Here is a 17,815-nt window from a genome sequence, read left to right on the forward strand (position 1 = left end):
AGAGAAGAGCACAAATGTTGACTCCCAATGCATTTCGAATGTTAAAGCCAATTTCGTAGCCAGCTTCACTCTTAAATGAGGCTTTATGCTTACATTAATGATTCTGGTTTCACAATCTCTTTAGACCATGATTTCTTACCCAATTTGTACCATCGAACTTGGTAGCATTGCTTGCCTAGCGTACTCCAAAAGAAGTACTCTCTCTCTCTCTCTCTCTTTTCAATAGCTATAAAGCACTCCTAGATCCATTGAATAAGGGCTATAAAATCCTATGTAATGTGTGAGAACCTGTCAAGACTAGTATTAAAGGAATATTTGTTGTCTCTTGCATGTATAATTTTTTTGGAAAATCCATAGAGAGATGTTGTGAATCATTTTTTTTGAAACTGAAGAGAGTGTATACATCTAGAAACAGAGCATCTATATAATTTTCCACCTTTGCAATTGTAAGAATAGAAGACATGCATTTTCTAGCCGCAGCAACATGCGGGTCACATACTAGTTTCGAGTAAGTTCCTTGTCGCAATCGTCGCTCTGTACAACGCACCCCTATCCCCCCCCCCCCCCCCCTCAACCCGTGCGCTTGCACGTGCACCCTTCCCTTGCAATGTCAGTTCACAATCGCCTAAGGCTCTCGGCAATTGCATGATGGTGGCCTATTTTGCTTGCCCGTCCTCTAGTGCCCCACACTCGCTGCGACAATGCCTTTCCGTGCAGTAGCGAAAGGCATTTTGAGGGTAGCCACTTGGCCCCCCTTGCAACACCTCTCTGCTCCCTACACTTCTTCATCGAACACCATTGCCATCGTTGGCCTTCTGCATCGCATGTGAAACCCATATCCAGGTTGATTTGCTCCCTCCTCCCTTCTCTCCTTCCGTCAGCATGGCTTGGAAAACTTCCCTTGCTCGTAGAGCCGCCCCCACCCCATCTCTTATGCCCGCTGAACCCGTGCAGACCACGCTGGGTGCACCAACACACACACACACACACACAGAAAGAGAGAGATAGAGAGAGAGACATAGCGCACTGGGTGGACCTCGCATGCTCTACCTTTGACGTGCTCCACACACCACAACAGGTCACATCGTCCAACTCAATGAAAAACGAATAAAAAGATCGTTCAAGATTTTCTACTCTTTATTCCTCTTTGACAATTGAGATCCCTTTTTGAGTGCTTAGCATGTAGTTTGTCACAATTTACCTAACAGAAAAAGGCAGTTATGTCTAAAATAAAAATAATGAAGCAATTCATCTCAAAACCTTACATAACCAGCTCAAATTTTGTATTTTGGGAATTCTAGAAAATTTGAAGGGCATTTTGGGAATTTATGACAAAATACTAGGGGTATTATGAGAGTTTTTGACACGATACGAGGGGTATTTTGGTAATTTTCCCTAATAAGAATCTCCCTCCTCTCTCCATCTCTTTCCACTTGGCGGAACGCAGCAAAAATACCCCCCCCCCCCCCCCCCCCCCCCCCCCCCCCCCCCCCCCCCCCCCCCCCCCCCCTCCCCTCCTTTCCTTTTCCATTAAGCATCTTTCTAGATTCTTATCAAAGAAATCAATCCAGAATAGTAACTACACATGTTCCATACTGGGTCTAAACTCAGTTCATTAATCAATTAATTCTCAAGATTCCTTCCCCTCCCATTCCCAAAAGCAAAAGTCTTGCGTTTGCTCGTTTCCATGGGGCATCCGCCCTCACCCCATGATGCTATGCCACTATCGGGTGTGTAGCATCCCTATCATGCACTTATGCACCTGCAAATAGAGAGAGAGAGAGAGAGAGAGAAAGAGAGAGAGATCCTGCGGTTCGAACAACCTTAGCATCTCCTGCAAAGAAACGAGCTGTAGTGAGGAGAATGACCTCCAAGTGGTAGGTACCCAAATCTAGGGCAGATGGAGTTGGCAAGAGAAACTCTCTCTCTCTCTCTCTCTCTCTCTCTCTCTCTCTCTCTCTCTCTCTCTCTCGTGTACGCCCCCCTTGAAAATCTGGCAATTTAGGCGTGCACCGCAAGGAATGCCTCCTTCCATCCTAGTGCAAGGTGGCACACACACAACCAATGGCACAATCGCGGTCTCCCTCCATAGTCTTCCCTACCTCGTCGCCTCTCTATCTATCTGCCTTCAACCACCTCTCTCTCTATTTGCGTCTGCTCTGAGCCCACCACATATCGTGAGGCAAATGAGAGAAAAGTGCCCTGCAATAGCGAGACTGAAACTCAACCTATCCCTTGTGTTTGGCTTCTTCCCTTGGAACCAGACGCCTCTACCAAATGGATAGAAAACCTGCCCTGCAATAATGTATTTCATGGATACTATAGAGAGAGAGAGAGAGAGAGAGTTTGGGTGCTGAATACGCCATACCACCCCTATTATGCTATTGCTTCCATCTCGCCATCGTACGAAGGCAAACGTGACAAATGCACACCTCTCTCTCTCTCTCTCTCTCTCTCTCTCTCTCTCTCTCTCTCTCTCTCTCTCTCTCTCTCTCTCTCTCTCTCTCTCTCTCTCTCTCTCTCTCTCTCTCTCTCTCTCTCTACAAGTCACATGTCCCTGCCCTCCGGTCTCCCTATGCGCGTAGTGGGAGCATTGCCTTTGTCTCTCCGACTGCGATCTTCCTAGTGCGTTGTGCAGCATAACTCCCTCATCAAACTCTCCCGCAATACCAAAAAATCTCTCTCCTCCTAGGCCTTGGCACCTACAAATGGCATTTGTCTCTCTATCCCCCCCCCCCCCCCCCCCTCTCTCTCTCTCTCTCCCCCTGCATATAACACTGTCCCTGACCGTCTGTCAACTCCTCGTGCACGTGTCCCATCCACATCATTTGCATGGCCTTTTCACTTCAATTTTTCAGAGAGTATCTTTGTAGATACCGTCTAATTCACCCCAAACTCAAAATTGGCACGACCTACTTGAGATGCTATAAACTAGGAGATGGAGACTTTGGGCCCAACTCTCGCAGATATGGCAATTTTTATGGTTGTAAGGGTTTGTTGATCTAAGCTTCCCCTTGGAGGGAGAGTCGGAAACCATCATGGCCTCCGTTGGAAAAGGGGGGGGGGGGGGGGGGGGGGGGGGGCTTAAGTATTTTTTTTGGGGTAACCAAGCGGTCGGGGTTCGCCTCCTTTGTTTATGCGGTCTTTCTTGTGGTGTGTTTGGTCGATGGTAGCTTGCGTGCATGGCATTAAGGCCCATGTCACATTGGGGCATGCGGATACCTTTTTCTCTCTAATCCGCCAATCAACTGTCGCGCCCACGGATGCCCTTGTCACATTGGGTCGCTGCCCATGGATCCATGGCTGAGGTGGCTCTCCACCTCAATGGCCAACTTTTCCATCAAGTGTGTCGGTCTCCTTTGCCCGCCCAACCTCAGCCCCAACGCTAAACCTGCAATCTGATTGGTTGCGCATCATCTTTTCCAGGTTTAGCCGCTTGCCCCAATGTGACACCATTCCCTACAATGGTTGGAAGCTAGCAGGCTCTAATGCATGACCGTGGTGGTCGGGGGCCATCCACCTCAAAAGGACACGTGGCCCACTCTGATAGGGATCTAAGGTGGAGGCATTTGGTAACCAAGCCATTGGGGTTATCCTCCTTTGTTTATACGGTCTTTCTTGTGGTATGTTTGGTCTTGAATCCTGATGGCAGCTTTTGTCCATGGCATTAATTAAGGTATTGCCCAAAAAAACTAGTCTTGCTTGGTGGGCGTTGCTACATAACAACTATAGAATATAAAACTGGACATATGTTTACTATCTAGCACTAAAGGAAACAAGATTGTGACTAACTCGGTAACGATGACACTGCCTGAGAGGGTAATACATTTAGCAATGTTATATAATTTTGGTCAGAGACAAAGTTAAGTGGGATCAATTAATAGAGATTATAGGGGTGATTTTTAAAAGAGTTAGTTGAGCTTTAAAGAGAAGCATGCACATTTTAAAATTGATATTGTGTTCATGGGAGGATACAAAGTTAAGTGCATCAATGAACAGCAACAAGAAATGAGGTGTTTTACTGACCTGCAATATTGTACTTGTGCTTTTTGATTGTCGAATCTATAGGCCGGTATTTGAGTCAAGCTACAAAAAAGCAATGTGTATAGTTAAACATATCGTCTTATAATGAAACCTCGCAGACTAAAAGTGCAAAATATACAGTGCATGTCATGCAGAGGTGCCATGCAAAAGTATGGTGGAGAGTTGGCACTGTGGTCTCTCCAAAAAATTATAAGAAACGGAAGCCGTGCCCTACCCCATAGCATTTATGTGTTGCGCCAGGCAAACGCATGCGCATGAGAAATTGGATGCAAATAACGGACCTTGTAGTGTTTTCGAGCTAGAGACGCGCTTGCAATCACAACAACCAGTGTTGTGAATTTGTCCTCCCTGCCATACACAAAACACACATTAAGACAAATACGAAAGATGTAGGATATTGATTAAGCTTAAAGAGAAGCAGATGTAACTTTATGTTCTATGTCCTTTGATCAATATTAACTTCTCTCTCTCTCTCTCTCTCTCTCTCTCTCTCTCTCTCTCTCTCTCTCTTTTGTAAGCTACTTCCGTCATCAATTTTGTCTTCTTGGCTCCATGCTGACTAACCTGCATTATGTATCCTCATTTCCAATTGTCCATGATAATGGGCATCTTGAGTTTGATGTCCCCATAGCAGAAGGCATCATATTCACGTTGTTCCATGTACATCAAATTCACTACCTTGTGCTATCCAAAAACTATAAGTGGAATTAAGGGCGAGAGTCATGCAAGTGCGAACGTATGAGGAGATGCATAGTAAGATTTACCAATCAACTTTGCTGCCAGAGCTGGTGCTCCCTCCCCCCCCCCCCCCCGGGAAAGTTTCTACTACCATACCCTTTTCAGGGTGAAGTGTGGAGAGCGTGTTTTTGGTTGCTGCGGCCAATAAAATAGTAACTTATTCCATTATATTCAGTTCATGGTACAAGGGTGCTCTTTTTGATCGGGGTCAGAGACCTTACAACCTCCCCAACGTGAAAAATTGAGATGTCCTCATCTCAAGAATGTGCTTGGGTAATCCTTTATGAGCGTTGGTTCGTCCTCCCAAGTTGCATCTTCTTCAGGGTAATCCTTCCACTTTACGAGATGCTCCGTAATAGTTCTGTTGCGTAACTTCCTTTCCCTTGTTTCCAGTACGTAGTCAGGTTGGAGCTCGAGAACTCCTTGTGCTGGCATGACTATCTGATCTGAGTCCAAGAATTGATCAGGGTTAGGAATATAGGGTTTGAGTAAGCTGACGTGGAATACATCATGAACCTTCAAGTTTGCAGGTAACTTTAGCTTGTAGGCTTGGTCACTCACAACCTTAGCGATCTCGAATGGTCCACAATACCTTGGGCTTAGCTTCTTATATCTGCCTAGAGATAAGTTGCTTTTCTTTGGTCGGACTCGCAGAAAAGCCTTATCTCCTTCTTTGAAAGTTCTTTCCGAACGGTTCTTATCTGCATAGTGCTTCTGTCTATCCTGAGCGGCCTGAATGTCCCGGCGAATAGCTCTAGTCTGTGCTTCCATATCCTCTAACATATTTCTAGAGGCTTCTACCCTGATGGTTGGATCTGAGAAGTTCAGTGGTGCTAAACAATCCTGTCCATAAAGAGCTTTGAAAGGTGACATTCCAATGCTTCTGTGTTCGGAAGAGTTGTAAGCATACTCCACCAAAGGTAGATATTGTAACCACTTCTTTGGCTCTTGCGAACAATAGGCTCTGAGAATGTCCTCGATGACATGATTAACTCTCTCAGTTTGCCCATCTGTCTGTGGATGATACGCTGTACTAAAGGTTAATTGTGACCCAATAGATTGGAAAAGAGAAGTCCAAAATTTTGATGTAAACTTGGCATCTCTATCGCTGACGATACGCTTGGGTAGACCATGTAACCTAAAAATATCCTTGATGAATACCCGACTAACATCTGAAGCAGTAAAGGTTGTCTTTACGGGTATTAGATGAGCCACTTTTGTGAGCATATCAACAACCACGAAAACAGAGTCATAAACTCCTGTAGAAGGTAATCCTGTAACAAAATCCATACTGATGCATTCCCATTTCATCTGGGGTATGTCAAGAGGTTGAAGTTGCCCTGGTAACTTGATTCTTGCGGCCTTTATCCGCTGACAAGAAAGACATTGCCTCACATAGCGAAGTATGTCCCCTTTCATTCCAGACCAAAAATAACTCCTCCTGACAGCATGAAGAGTCTTAGCATAGCCTGGATGTCCGGATGTAGGGCTATCGTGCGCTTCATATAAAATGGCCTTCTTTAAGGCTGGATCTCTGGGTACACAGAGTCTATGTCTGTAGTAAAGACATCCTCCCATAAGAGAGTAATCTTTAGCTTCAGGCATCTTATTTTGCTGGACTAGAGATACTATACGCTGGTATTCTGGATCTACTAAAGATGCTTCTTTGATTCTATCCCAGATAGGGTTATTTGGAATAGAGATAGCTCCGAGAAAGGATTTTAGGCTAAGACCATCTGCAACTGCATTTTCCTTCCCTGGTCTATACTTTATATCAAGGTCATATTCCTGTAACAGCTCTATCCATCGTCGTTGTCGCATATTGAGAATAGGTTGAGTAAAAATCCATTTTAAGCTCTTGTGGTCTGTAACCAGTTGAAACTTGCGCCCAAGAAGATAATGTCTCCATAACTTCAACGCATGAATAACTGCTAAAAGTTCCAAATCATGAGTAGGATAATTCTTCTCATGATCTCTCAGCTTTCGCGAAGTATACGCCACTGGTCTTCCTTCTTGAGTAAGAACTCCGCCTAGAGCAAATTTGCTAGCGTCGGTCGCTACTTCAAATTCTTTACTGAAATCTGGAAGCTTTAAAATAGGAGCCGAGACCAAGAACTCTTTTAGATTAGCAAAGCTAGACTAGTGCTCGGTCTTCCATTCGATCCTCATTCCTTTCTTCAGGAGTTCCGTCAAAGGTGCAGCAATATGTGCATAGTCCTTGACAAAAATCCTGTACCATCCCGTTATTCCAAGAAATCCTCTTACTTCGCTGACGATGGATGGTTGAGGCCAACCAACGATGTCCTTGACTTTGTCTGGGTCCACTGAAATCCCCTCAGCTAATATGACAAATCCAAGATAGTGGACTTTAGGCGAGCAAAAAGTGCACTTGCTCTCTTTAGCGTAAAGTTGGTGTTTTCGGAGACGATCAAGTACTTTGCGAACGTGTTCTTCGTGATCTGCCTCGTTCTTAGAGTAGATCAGAATGTCATCAAAGAAAACCAAGACAAAATCATCCAGGTAAGGTCTGAAAATATCCTGCATAAGTCGATTGAAGCTTGCAGGAGCGTTTGTTAGACCAAAAGACATTACTGTGAACTCGTAGTGCCCATACCTAGTATTGAAAGCTGTCTTTGGAATATCTGATTCCTTGATCCTGATTTGGTAATATCCTGACCTTAGATCAATCTTTGTAAATATTTTGGCACCGTGGAGCCTGTCCAAGAGTTCATCAATCCTTGGAATTGGATACTTGTTCTTGACAGTTACCTGGTTCAGTCCCCGATAGTCTATGCATAGCCTTAAGGTCCCATCCTTCTTTTTCTGAAAAAGAACTGGAGCACCCCAAGGAGAAGTACTGGGTCGAATGAATCCTTGCTCAATGAGTTGCCTAATCTGTTCTTTGAGTTCGATGGCCTCTGGAAGTGACATTTTATAAGGTCTTTTTGAGATAGGTTCACATCAAGGAATAGTCTCAATCTCATGATCTACCTCTCTGTGTGGCGGAAGATTCGTAAGGTCTTCTGGGAACACATCGTCATATTCCCTCAACCAGTTTGGTCGAAGTGAGGTATCTGATTGGTCCACCTTGTTGAGTTTAACTGCATATATTTGCTGACCCTTCCTTAGTCCCTTCAAAAGTCTGTTGGCCTTAACTAGAGTAGCCTTAAGTCTCCCATTTTCCCCCTGGATTAAGGCTTCATTACCCAAGTTATCTGTAAAAGTAAAGTTCCCTTGTGCAAAATGTATGTGGGCCCTATTTTGCTTTAGCCAGACCATCCCTAGTATCCCATCAAAGAATCCTAAGGGTAGGGTTCGAAATTGGGCAGAAGTTGGGTGTCCCCCTAAATCAAAGTCAATTTTGCCTGCAGAGTGTTGAGATACTACCTCCTTGCCGTTTGCTAACTCTACAACTAGCTTGCTTGTTGGATACTTATCTAGCTTTAGCTTCCTCATGCATCGGGGTGAAAGAAATGAAAGAGTACTACCACAATCTATAAGGAAGTTAACTTGTTCACCTCTGAGAGATCCTGGCGTATGAATGACTTCGTATTGCTTGCAACCATTGGGATTGTCAATTGCAGCATGTAGGGTTGCTCTCTCCACTGCTTCATCACCCACAGTTGGTTGTACTACTGCGGCATTCACTCTGGCGGTAGCTCCACGCCCTCGCCCTCTGTTCATCCTTCCTCGTCCTCCTCTTCCATTAGCTTGGCCACGCCCACAGGTATTCAAGGGTATGGAATTGGCGTTGGTTGGCTGAATGTTCCTGGGGCAATTGGATCTGTAATGTCCATGCTCGCCGCAACCATAGCATCGAACATCGGGGAACTCCACGGTTGTGGTGGTAGCCACAATAGGGCGTTGGTTATACGCTTGGTTGGCTGGTATGTTATCCCAAGCAGTGGTCCTTGCCCTCTTTGCCCAATGATTCCTTCTGTTCTGATTAGCCTTTTGTACTTCGAGAGCTAGAGGTTTGGCCCTTAACAAGGCATCCTGTAGCGTCGTCGGCCTGAGAGCTTCCAGCCGAGTATTCAGGGGATTGATTAGTCCTTGACAGAAACTTGCCACCTGTTGTTCCAAGGTCATCTTAGGAGCATATCTCCGAAGAGTGACAAACTTTGCATAGTATTCTTCGACAAATGAATTCAGCTGCCGAAGTGAAAAGAATTCATTCATCCTCAAGGTTCTATAGGCAGGCGGTAAATAACGTCCCATTATTGCAGCTTTGATGTCTTCCAAGGACTGGGAAGATCCCTTAATATCCATGTCCCTGCAATGTTGCTTCCACCATATCTTGGCATCGCCAGTCAAGCGGAACATCGCAAGCATGGTCTGATTTACGGGTTGGGTCCCCGCAGCTTCAAAGTAGTCGTCCATGGCTTCCATCCATACTTCTGCATCTCTCTCCACATTTGCCCCCTCGCCCTTAAATATCGGAGGTTGGGCTTGCTTAAGGAGGAGCTTCTTCTTTTGCGCTACCGAGTACAGAGCAACAGGCGGTGCCTACATGGGTTATACGAATTCTTGATACATTACTTGGATTTCAAAATAGACACGAGACTTTAAATAAAATTCAAGATTCTACTTTATCAAGAGACACAGATTCAAAGACAAAAAGCACTTTATTGATGAAAAATTATTACAATTGAAACCCCTCAAGGTTTAGGATAACTGATGATCAGCTTATTACATGGCTTTATGGATTGCGTATAAAATACGCTTAGGAGATGGTATTCACATGATGCACTACTTCATTCGTGTAATAGTTCCTATACTCATTCTTGAGTGGATAATAAACTAGGATATCAAGCAGGAGTTCCGCTTTCAGTAATCCAAAGGTTTTGACTCGGTTCGCTGGGATCACGTTGGTGACCTTCTCCAAGAGCCAGTCGTTGATGGTTTGATTGGAGTTGTCTGAAACAGTCTGGTCCAATCATGTAGGCACCAAGTAGAATATCTCTATTACTCTCAACTCTTCTCCCCAACGTATCTTCTTCAAGTCGGTAGCCAGGCATCCTAGCTTCCGAGCGTTGATGTAGTAAACCCCTCCTGGAAATGTCCAATCAAGTTCCCATCCTCTATCAATGCGAGTGGAGTGTGGCGTATAAGCCTTCAACAGTATCTCCATGACATCTCGACTGAACTGGTAAACTGGGGATCTTCGAGCTTGCTCATAAATTAGCTCAAACACTTGGAACTTTCGATATTCGAGTACAGGGTCTTCCTGCAACACCAATGCAAGGAATTCGGATCAACTACCTATATACTTTCAGTTCCTTTTAAATGTTCAAACAATACGACTTTATTTCCCAGCCTAACCTAGGCTCTGATACCAGGTGTGAGGTCCCCACCCCGTCGTCTCAACAACGGATCTGATGGTAAAATTGGTGGCCACTATATCTATAGCGGAAGCAAACAAAGTGGTCTGGGTTCATCTAGCGGACGATCTCTCATCACAAAAAGAATTGAGTTCGAGCCTACTAGCAAGGAGATCTAGCTCCACCTCGTAGGGGAAGCGTGATTTAACCTATGTAGCGATCCTAAGACCCACCTTCCAAGAGGAGAGAAACCTCGAGTGCCTTTTTTCCCATGTTTCAGAGGCACGTACTCTCGAGATTTCACCTCTCTAGGGGCAATGAGTATTACTAATATCGAATTAAGCACAATGGGGAGAGAGAGTTCCCGACCAATCGGGACCACCCATCTCGTAGGCATTGGCAACCTGAGCCAAGCCCCCACTTTCCACCCCCGCACTCACACTTCTTTGTGTGACCTAATTACTACCATAAAGGTTGTTCAACATAAAGATTTCTTGTTTAATTCCGAATCACATTGTTCGTTAATACAACCCTTCAACCAGTATTGCAAACAACACCAAGACAGAATTCTAGTAAAAATTCTACTCAAACTTATTCATAAAAGTTCCAATGTTCTGGAGGTACAACATCCCCCCTCCAGCGAGAGTTCACTCCTCCCGTTGTCGCCTAGGTGCCCATACAACTAGGTATGTCCACCGCATAGAAAGCACGTCATGGACACTCCCACCGCATAGAAAGCAAGACGTGGGTTCCCACCGCATAGAAAGCAAGTCGTGGGTATCCATCGCATAGAAAGCAAGTCGTGGATTCAAGAGTCCTTAACGAGGAACTCTGCCCCCTGTGATCAGTAGGGGGGTCAGGACTGATTCAACATTGGAAATAAAATGAACATGTCGAGCTAAATTTTCCCTAGCAGACATTCTTTCCTAATTGCAACCAGCATACCCATTAATCATTTCCTTCCTACTTTAGAACTTAATGTACAATGAATTCAATGCCGAGGTTTCCGTCGGATTTCTCCAACATGTTTGGGGATATTTTCATTCCTAACTAAACGTGTGCAATGTTAAATTAAACAACTTGAATGAAATTATGATCTACCTCTTCCATTTCTTCGTCGATGGCCCGTGAGATGGCCGGTATTTGTTCCTCCATGGAAGCTTTTCCCTTTCCGTTCACCTTGCTCGTTCCTGCCTCGTGGTCGTGGGCTCCACCAAAGCGAGTCCTCTTAACCGGGGCCATTTTAAACTTACTACTTTAAGTAATTAACTTGGGGAAACGAGCTAATGCCCGTAGGCATCATAACAAGCCAAAGGATAGGTTAGCAACATCAAACAATCCCTGCTACATGAGAGGTTTAGAGTTTTCCATATAGCAATCATTATGTATGACACATAATCCTATGGGAACCGGCTCTAAAGAAATTACTCGGCTTACATGATTAAGAATAATAGGATTTCACTAATGGAATTATCAGAGAGATGAATTAAGCACGATTAATCTCTTTCCTAGCAATTAGAGGGTGCAGAATCACCGCATGCATAGGTGTGAGAAAAACCACCTCTTAGAGACTTAATGACAGATTAATCTTACCTTAATTATATCTTAATGCATAACAAAGATGGATCTAAATCAGCTACAATATCAATGCGTGATAGAAAGAGTGATTCTCATCAATCTACACAATTATCAGCTTATCGATTAATTTCTATGCTACCTAGAGAGAGAAAATTCTAATAATCGTGCACTAATCATTAATTAAGAGTGATGAATGGTTGATAATTCAGCTACGGGATGATGATTACATAATAGAATATGGTTAAGGAGAATTTAGAGAGTGATTATAGAGAATTACGACTAGGAATAAGCATAATAGACGAGAAATTTAGATGGTAATGAAAAGGATTTGCAGAAAGCATTATTTAAACCGTGGTTACCGTGATTAAGGGCTGATAATCCTCTCGATTCTCTGATCTAATCGAGCTTCTTGAGGCAAGAATTCGACAGCACCTCCCTCCTTGCTTCTCCTTCAAAAGGTGTGTGTTCCGGCAGCACCTTCCCAGAGTGTGTGTGTGTGTGTGTGTGTGTGCAGGCCTTTAAATAGGCTCCTACAGGCTGAAAATCGACCAGCCTTGCTATTAGCATATGGAGGAGCACTCAGTTCACTGCATTGGCAAGTCTAGTTGCCTATTCACCAAGTGTCAGGTTGGCTAGTTTAACTGACTCTAAGACTTAGTTACTGGCTTGGAAACTCTCCCAGAACTCCCACAAATCAAGAGGGCGCCCCCTAGCTGCTAAAGCTGATTTGGAGTGGGTTGGAACTTGTTCCCACACAGTCCCGGCCCCCCGGTACCTCCCCGAGCAATTTTTAGGAAAATTGGTTCTAGGCTAAAACGGGTCATACGAGTCGGATTTTGATGCCGAAAATTGCTATAGCAAGCTCTAACTAAGGCGTACTGGCCCAAGTACCTGCCATATTTAGCAGCCCCCGGTCCGAAAATGCATTTTTTTGAAATTCGGGGTACGGGTGCAGTTTTTCGAGACGATCGGAACTGGACGGGTCGGGTGACCAAAAACTTACTATTTTTGGAATTTTTTTTCAAAAATTATTTTAATTCACATTTCGGAGCTTTAGAACATTCTAAACATCATGGCACTGACAGAATCTGGAAAACTACTAAAAATAGTAACTTATTCCATTATATTCAGTTCATGGTACAAGGGTGCTCTTTTTGATCGGGGTCAGAGACCTTACAATCAAGAACACTTACAGCTGTGTATAGAAGCTTACCATTGCTCTATCAACATCGACAAGGCCATCAACAACAATAAGCCTAGTGCCACTACTGCCATCACTTTTCGCCATGTTCTCCACCCTGATAACAGTAAATGCTACAGTAGGTACACCATCTTCAATTGAAGAAGTCCATGATGAGACAAGATCTTTAATCTTGTGCTCAGGAAAGAGAGTTAGCACAAAGTCGAATGAAGGAGCCTTCACAATAGATGTAGTTGCATCAGCATAGAGAGCAAGTTGGCAAGTGCCTCCATCACTAGGATTCTTTTTCCTCACAAGAGGGCCCTCAATACGTATAAAATCACCCACCACAAATGAGTTGAAAAACTGTTCAATATAATTTTCTGCCACAACAAAAGTGATAGTATGATGTGCAACCTTGTCCACAAGATCAGCCTTCAAAAATCTGCTGTAGTTTTCTTTTTGGATCTTGTATGTGCCATATTTTGCAAGCACCTTGCCAACGAAGACAAAACGGTAGTTAATAGCATCAACGAGCTCAGATATAAGAAGCTCATGCGTAGATTGGCTCAATGCCAATTGAGATTCAAAAGAATCAACAATATGCCTTGGCTCTTCTTTTATAGAAGCTAAGCCCAACGAACGACTCACACCAACAGAGGGAGTGGCAATCCCAGAAGAGCTAAGCGGTGTTCACTCTACATCACATGGCACACAATACTATTATTATCGATCGCACATTGGTAAGCCACAAAAATTGGAAACAAAGCTAACCTCTCACAATGGCCATTCCTCTTGCAATACTAAGAGCTTTTTGAATAGATTTTGGAGATTTCTTTAACTTGGCTTTGGGACTAAGCTTTTTAAATGCTAAGTTTGGAGAACCCACTAAGCTACTTGACGATCCAAGGCCCCCACTTTCAGACACAACTTCATGCAAGTTTTCAGTTTTAGGGGCTGCACTTAAAGTCTCAAAGTAGTCATTGCTTGAGTTTGTAGTAGAAGCATCTATAATCAAGAGCAAGTTCAAAACAGTTTCCAAGATTAGCAAGACAGCAAGACTCTTAAGGATCAAAAGAGGAAATGAAATGCAAAGGTATATTACCATCCATATTCAAATCCATAGCGCCTTGGTATAGAGAGTGATGCTATGCTTTGATAATAGATGTGGCTATAAGGTTTAAAAGACTGTACTATAGAGGAAGTAAAACTCTCAACAAGAGTGATCTCAGAATAAGAGGCTTGTAAAACGTGATGGTTCTTCAAAATACCTTTGGCTTTTATATACTAACAACTCAAAGAGTGAAACGTGATGGATAATCTTAAGTACTTCAAGAAAGATAGTTTGAAAGTTCCACTCAAAGGTTGGCAGTAAATGTAGATTTTTACATTTCTTACCATCGATCATTATATAATATTGGGTCACGACCTATACACTCCATTAAGAGAGAGAGAGAGAGAGAGAGAGAGAGAGAGAGAGAGAGAGAGAGAGAGAGAAAAGGCTGCTCTTTTAATTAACTCTACCTCGATTTTTGCAATAGCAATAAAAGCTACAAATAACTCAACTATTACTAGAGAGAGGAGAGAAGGGAAGACAGGTGCATCCTAAATAAACTCAACTATTATTAGAGAGAGGAGAGAGGAGAAGAGAAGTGCAAGGCTGCAAATGAAATGAGAACTACAACTAAGTAAATTAAGAAAGCTAAAAAATATAAACAAATATGATTCTAAATCATCACATCAAAACTGATTTATTTTCATTCTTACTTTATAATATTAACAATGAACCTTGAGACAATCAAATTTAATATTGAAAGTTAAATCATTTTTTTACATTAAAAAAATAACCCCATAGCCATAAATTTTCAATGCCAAATCCCCAAAACCTAACCACATACTCAGCTAATCCAAATAATCCATCAATAGGATTAAATCATGGACCAAAATTGCATCATAGAATGTGGAGCCAATCGTTTTCAATTAAAAGCATCTCGCCACGCCAAAATTTTTTTTATAGCAAAGCAAAGCATAAAGTCCATCAACAACAATTGGACAAACTTCGAGATATAATTAACTTCAAAACATTACACAACATCAAACTTAATTGACACCGTAAAAGTTACATCTATTATAGTGTTCAAATTATTTAGCCTGTAACAAAGTGTGCTTGACCTCGACATACATTAAGCCACCCAAACCATCCCAACGCGTTAATGGTTCCGCACCACCCTGCAAAACAACAAACTGTTAAGCAAACAGCCATAGTAGAAAGCAACAAATCAAACCGAAAAAAATCCTCTTTACAACATATCGTAAATCAACACAAAATGCCGGTGAAGTGGCACATGTGACACCAAACCGCCATAGACCGGCAGGCGGGACGACACAACAGAGCAACGCAACACACCGCAGAAAACCTGCACAGTAGAACGCCTCGATCCACCACAGACCGACCGAGAAGACGACAATGCAGCACGACAACACCGGAAACAGCAGCAGCAGAATAGAGCGGCGTCCAAGATCCATCACGAGTCGACGGAGGAGACGTCCTAATAGAGCAGCAAAACCCCGATGCATAGAGCAGCATGGCACAGAACAGAATGGCCCAATCCAACACAGACCAACGGAGAGGACGGCAAAGTAGCACGACATAACCAGAAACAGCAACATCACCACAGATCGGCATCCAAGATCCGCCATAGATCGGCGAAGGCGACGTCCAAACAGAGCAGCACGGCCAGAATCCACAGATCAGCACGGCACCACATGTTCAAGTGCCACTTCAGATCGGCGAAGGAGACGAGAAAAAAGAGCAGCACAATCTCGAGAGACAGAGCAACACAGCACCAAGGCACGACCCCAATCCACCATAGATCAGCGAACCAAGAACATGAGGCACCCGCAGAGAAGCACAGCAGAGCACAAGCGCGGACCAAATCCGCCATAGATTGACGAGCAGGATGGAAAACCACAGCAACGCAAGACTGCGGAGAGGCAGGGCACTGAAACACGCCCAACAGCGCCATAGACCAGCGGGAAGAACCACGCCACACAAGCCAACATGTTCTCAACAACCCCCTGCAAGAAGCAGGACATCACTACAGGAGCGGAGCAGGACAGCAGAGCAGGAGCGCGGCCCAGAACCGCCACAGATCGACGAGCAGGGCGATGTGTCCCCATGGCGTCATGCGCGAACGACAGCACTACGAGAGCGGAGCAGGACAACGGAGCAGGAGCACGGCCCAGAAGCACCATAGGCCGATGAACAGGACAACAGAGAGCACCAAGACAACATGCAGAGGCACCCCATGCGCAGCTCACACCTACGACCAAGAACCGCCGAAGACCCGCCCCCTTTGAGCCTTGCCTACCCTACTAAAGGCTCATGAGCTTTAACCCTAAGGAGACCTCCCTCCACGAGACTCCACTCTAAAAGAGGGAAGAACCATAATCCATGCACTCATTATAAGGCCCTCCCACCAACCCCACTTTAAGCCTGACAGCTTTCAGCTTACACCCAACGTCCACCACTCAGAATCCAATGCACCTATCCTCTCAAGAGCCACTCAAAGCTACATACTTTATTTTTTATTTTTCACACTTATTTATAAAACACATGTCATATTTCTTTCTCAAAACAAAATGCAAACCACCACTATGACCTTAGCCCTTTGGGCGGGCCAAAAAAATGTAGAGTGTAAAGATAAAAAAAGGACATTACAATTGAATTAGAAAGGTCGGCAACATATAAAAGCGTCCTAAGAGATATAGCGCAAAGCAAGCTCGGCAGCGTTCTTTCCATTATAAGGAGACGCTGGCTCCCTCTCTCTCTCTCATGCGCGCGCGCGCGCGCCCACACATACAAAATATATAGAGAAGGCAGCACCATTCAAACGCAGGATGGCTGGCGCAACACGGAGAGCGAGTGCAAGCTCGATTTACAGGATGGCGGTGGTGATAGTGGTGGCGGTGCTTTATAACACGTGTGGGGTGGGCGGCACGAGAGCACGTCATTCAACACCAGCCAACGTAAGAGAGATCGATTTTGGTACGTCGATGAAGAGAACGGCCGCAGCTCCTGCTCCTGCTCCTGCTCTTCCTGCTCGTAATCATGCGGCTGTGGCAGTGGACGGTAGCGCGCCCTCCGCTCAGGTGGAGCCTTCCTTCGTCTGCGCCACCCTCGACTGGTGGCCCCCCGAGAAATGTAGCTATGGCCTCTGCTCCTGGCTCAACGCTTCCCTCCTCAATCTGGTAATCTCTTTCTCTCTCTCTCCTCTTTTTGTTTTAGTTCCGTTCACTTGCCTCTTTCTTTGGGAAACTGCTCTCTTCGTGGTTTTTTTTTTGTGTGTTTTGGGGAGAGAGAGAGAGAGAGATCACAGACTTATGTTAAGGTCCATTTGGGGCAGAAATAGGAAAATCAAATACATGTGTGTGAGTGAGGGCGTTGGTTAAATATATGGCTTCTTGCCATCATGGGGAAGCAGCCTCAGCCAATTGCCACTTGCTGGTGACGGAAGCGTTGACTATTTTGGTCAACACGTGATTGATGCGGAAGTCTTGAACCCAACACCTCAAGGTCACAAGGAACTGTTTATAGTTGAATAGAAGCGGCAAGGCCACGAAAATATGAACTGAATAGAAGTGGCAAGGCCATGATCAAAATATGTGCTATCGGTCACCTTCACATAGAGCGTGGCTAGCAACCCGATATTTATCTATCGTGCACACAGAGAGAAGAAGAAGAAGACGTTGTAGGAGCATTCCAACAAAACTTTATAGATTTCAAGACCTACTACTCAAGAGGGAAACATGAGAACCAGTATGTGTATATATATATATATATATATATATAGAGAGAGAGAGAGAGAGAGAGAGAGAGAGAGAATCTGAATAGCTTCAACCCTTGGCAAAGACAAGGTGTCAATTGATATCATCTCCAAATAGCAAAGCCAAT

At 44.3% G+C, this 17,815-nt stretch overlaps 1 protein-coding gene and 2 pseudogenes across 1 annotated transcript in view; 1 reads left to right on the forward strand and 2 right to left on the reverse strand.

Moving 5' to 3' along the window:
• Nucleotides 1–12,955: 12,955 nt before the first annotated feature.
• LOC147442827 (uncharacterized) lies at nt 12,956–13,969 on the reverse strand (annotated as a pseudogene).
• Nucleotides 13,970–15,003: 1,034 nt separating this feature from the next.
• On the reverse strand, nt 15,004–16,041 carry LOC147442828 (uncharacterized; annotated as a pseudogene).
• A 651-nt stretch (nt 16,042–16,692) lies between these two features.
• LOC147442829 (heparanase-like protein 3) overlaps nt 16,693–17,815 on the forward strand; it is a 77,096-nt gene continuing 75,973 nt past the window's right edge. Inside the window, exon 1 of the mRNA XM_086528847.1 lies at nt 16,693–17,112. Within this exon, the coding sequence (XP_086384973.1) occupies nt 16,762–17,112 (351 nt within the window). The 5' untranslated portion in view covers nt 16,693–16,761. The remainder of the gene's footprint in view (nt 17,113–17,815) is intronic.

Source organism: Adiantum capillus-veneris, chromosome 14, assembly GCF_014529385.1.
Source record: "Adiantum capillus-veneris isolate H3 chromosome 14, ASM1452938v2, whole genome shotgun sequence".
Taxonomy (NCBI): Eukaryota; Viridiplantae; Streptophyta; class Polypodiopsida; order Polypodiales; family Pteridaceae; genus Adiantum; species Adiantum capillus-veneris.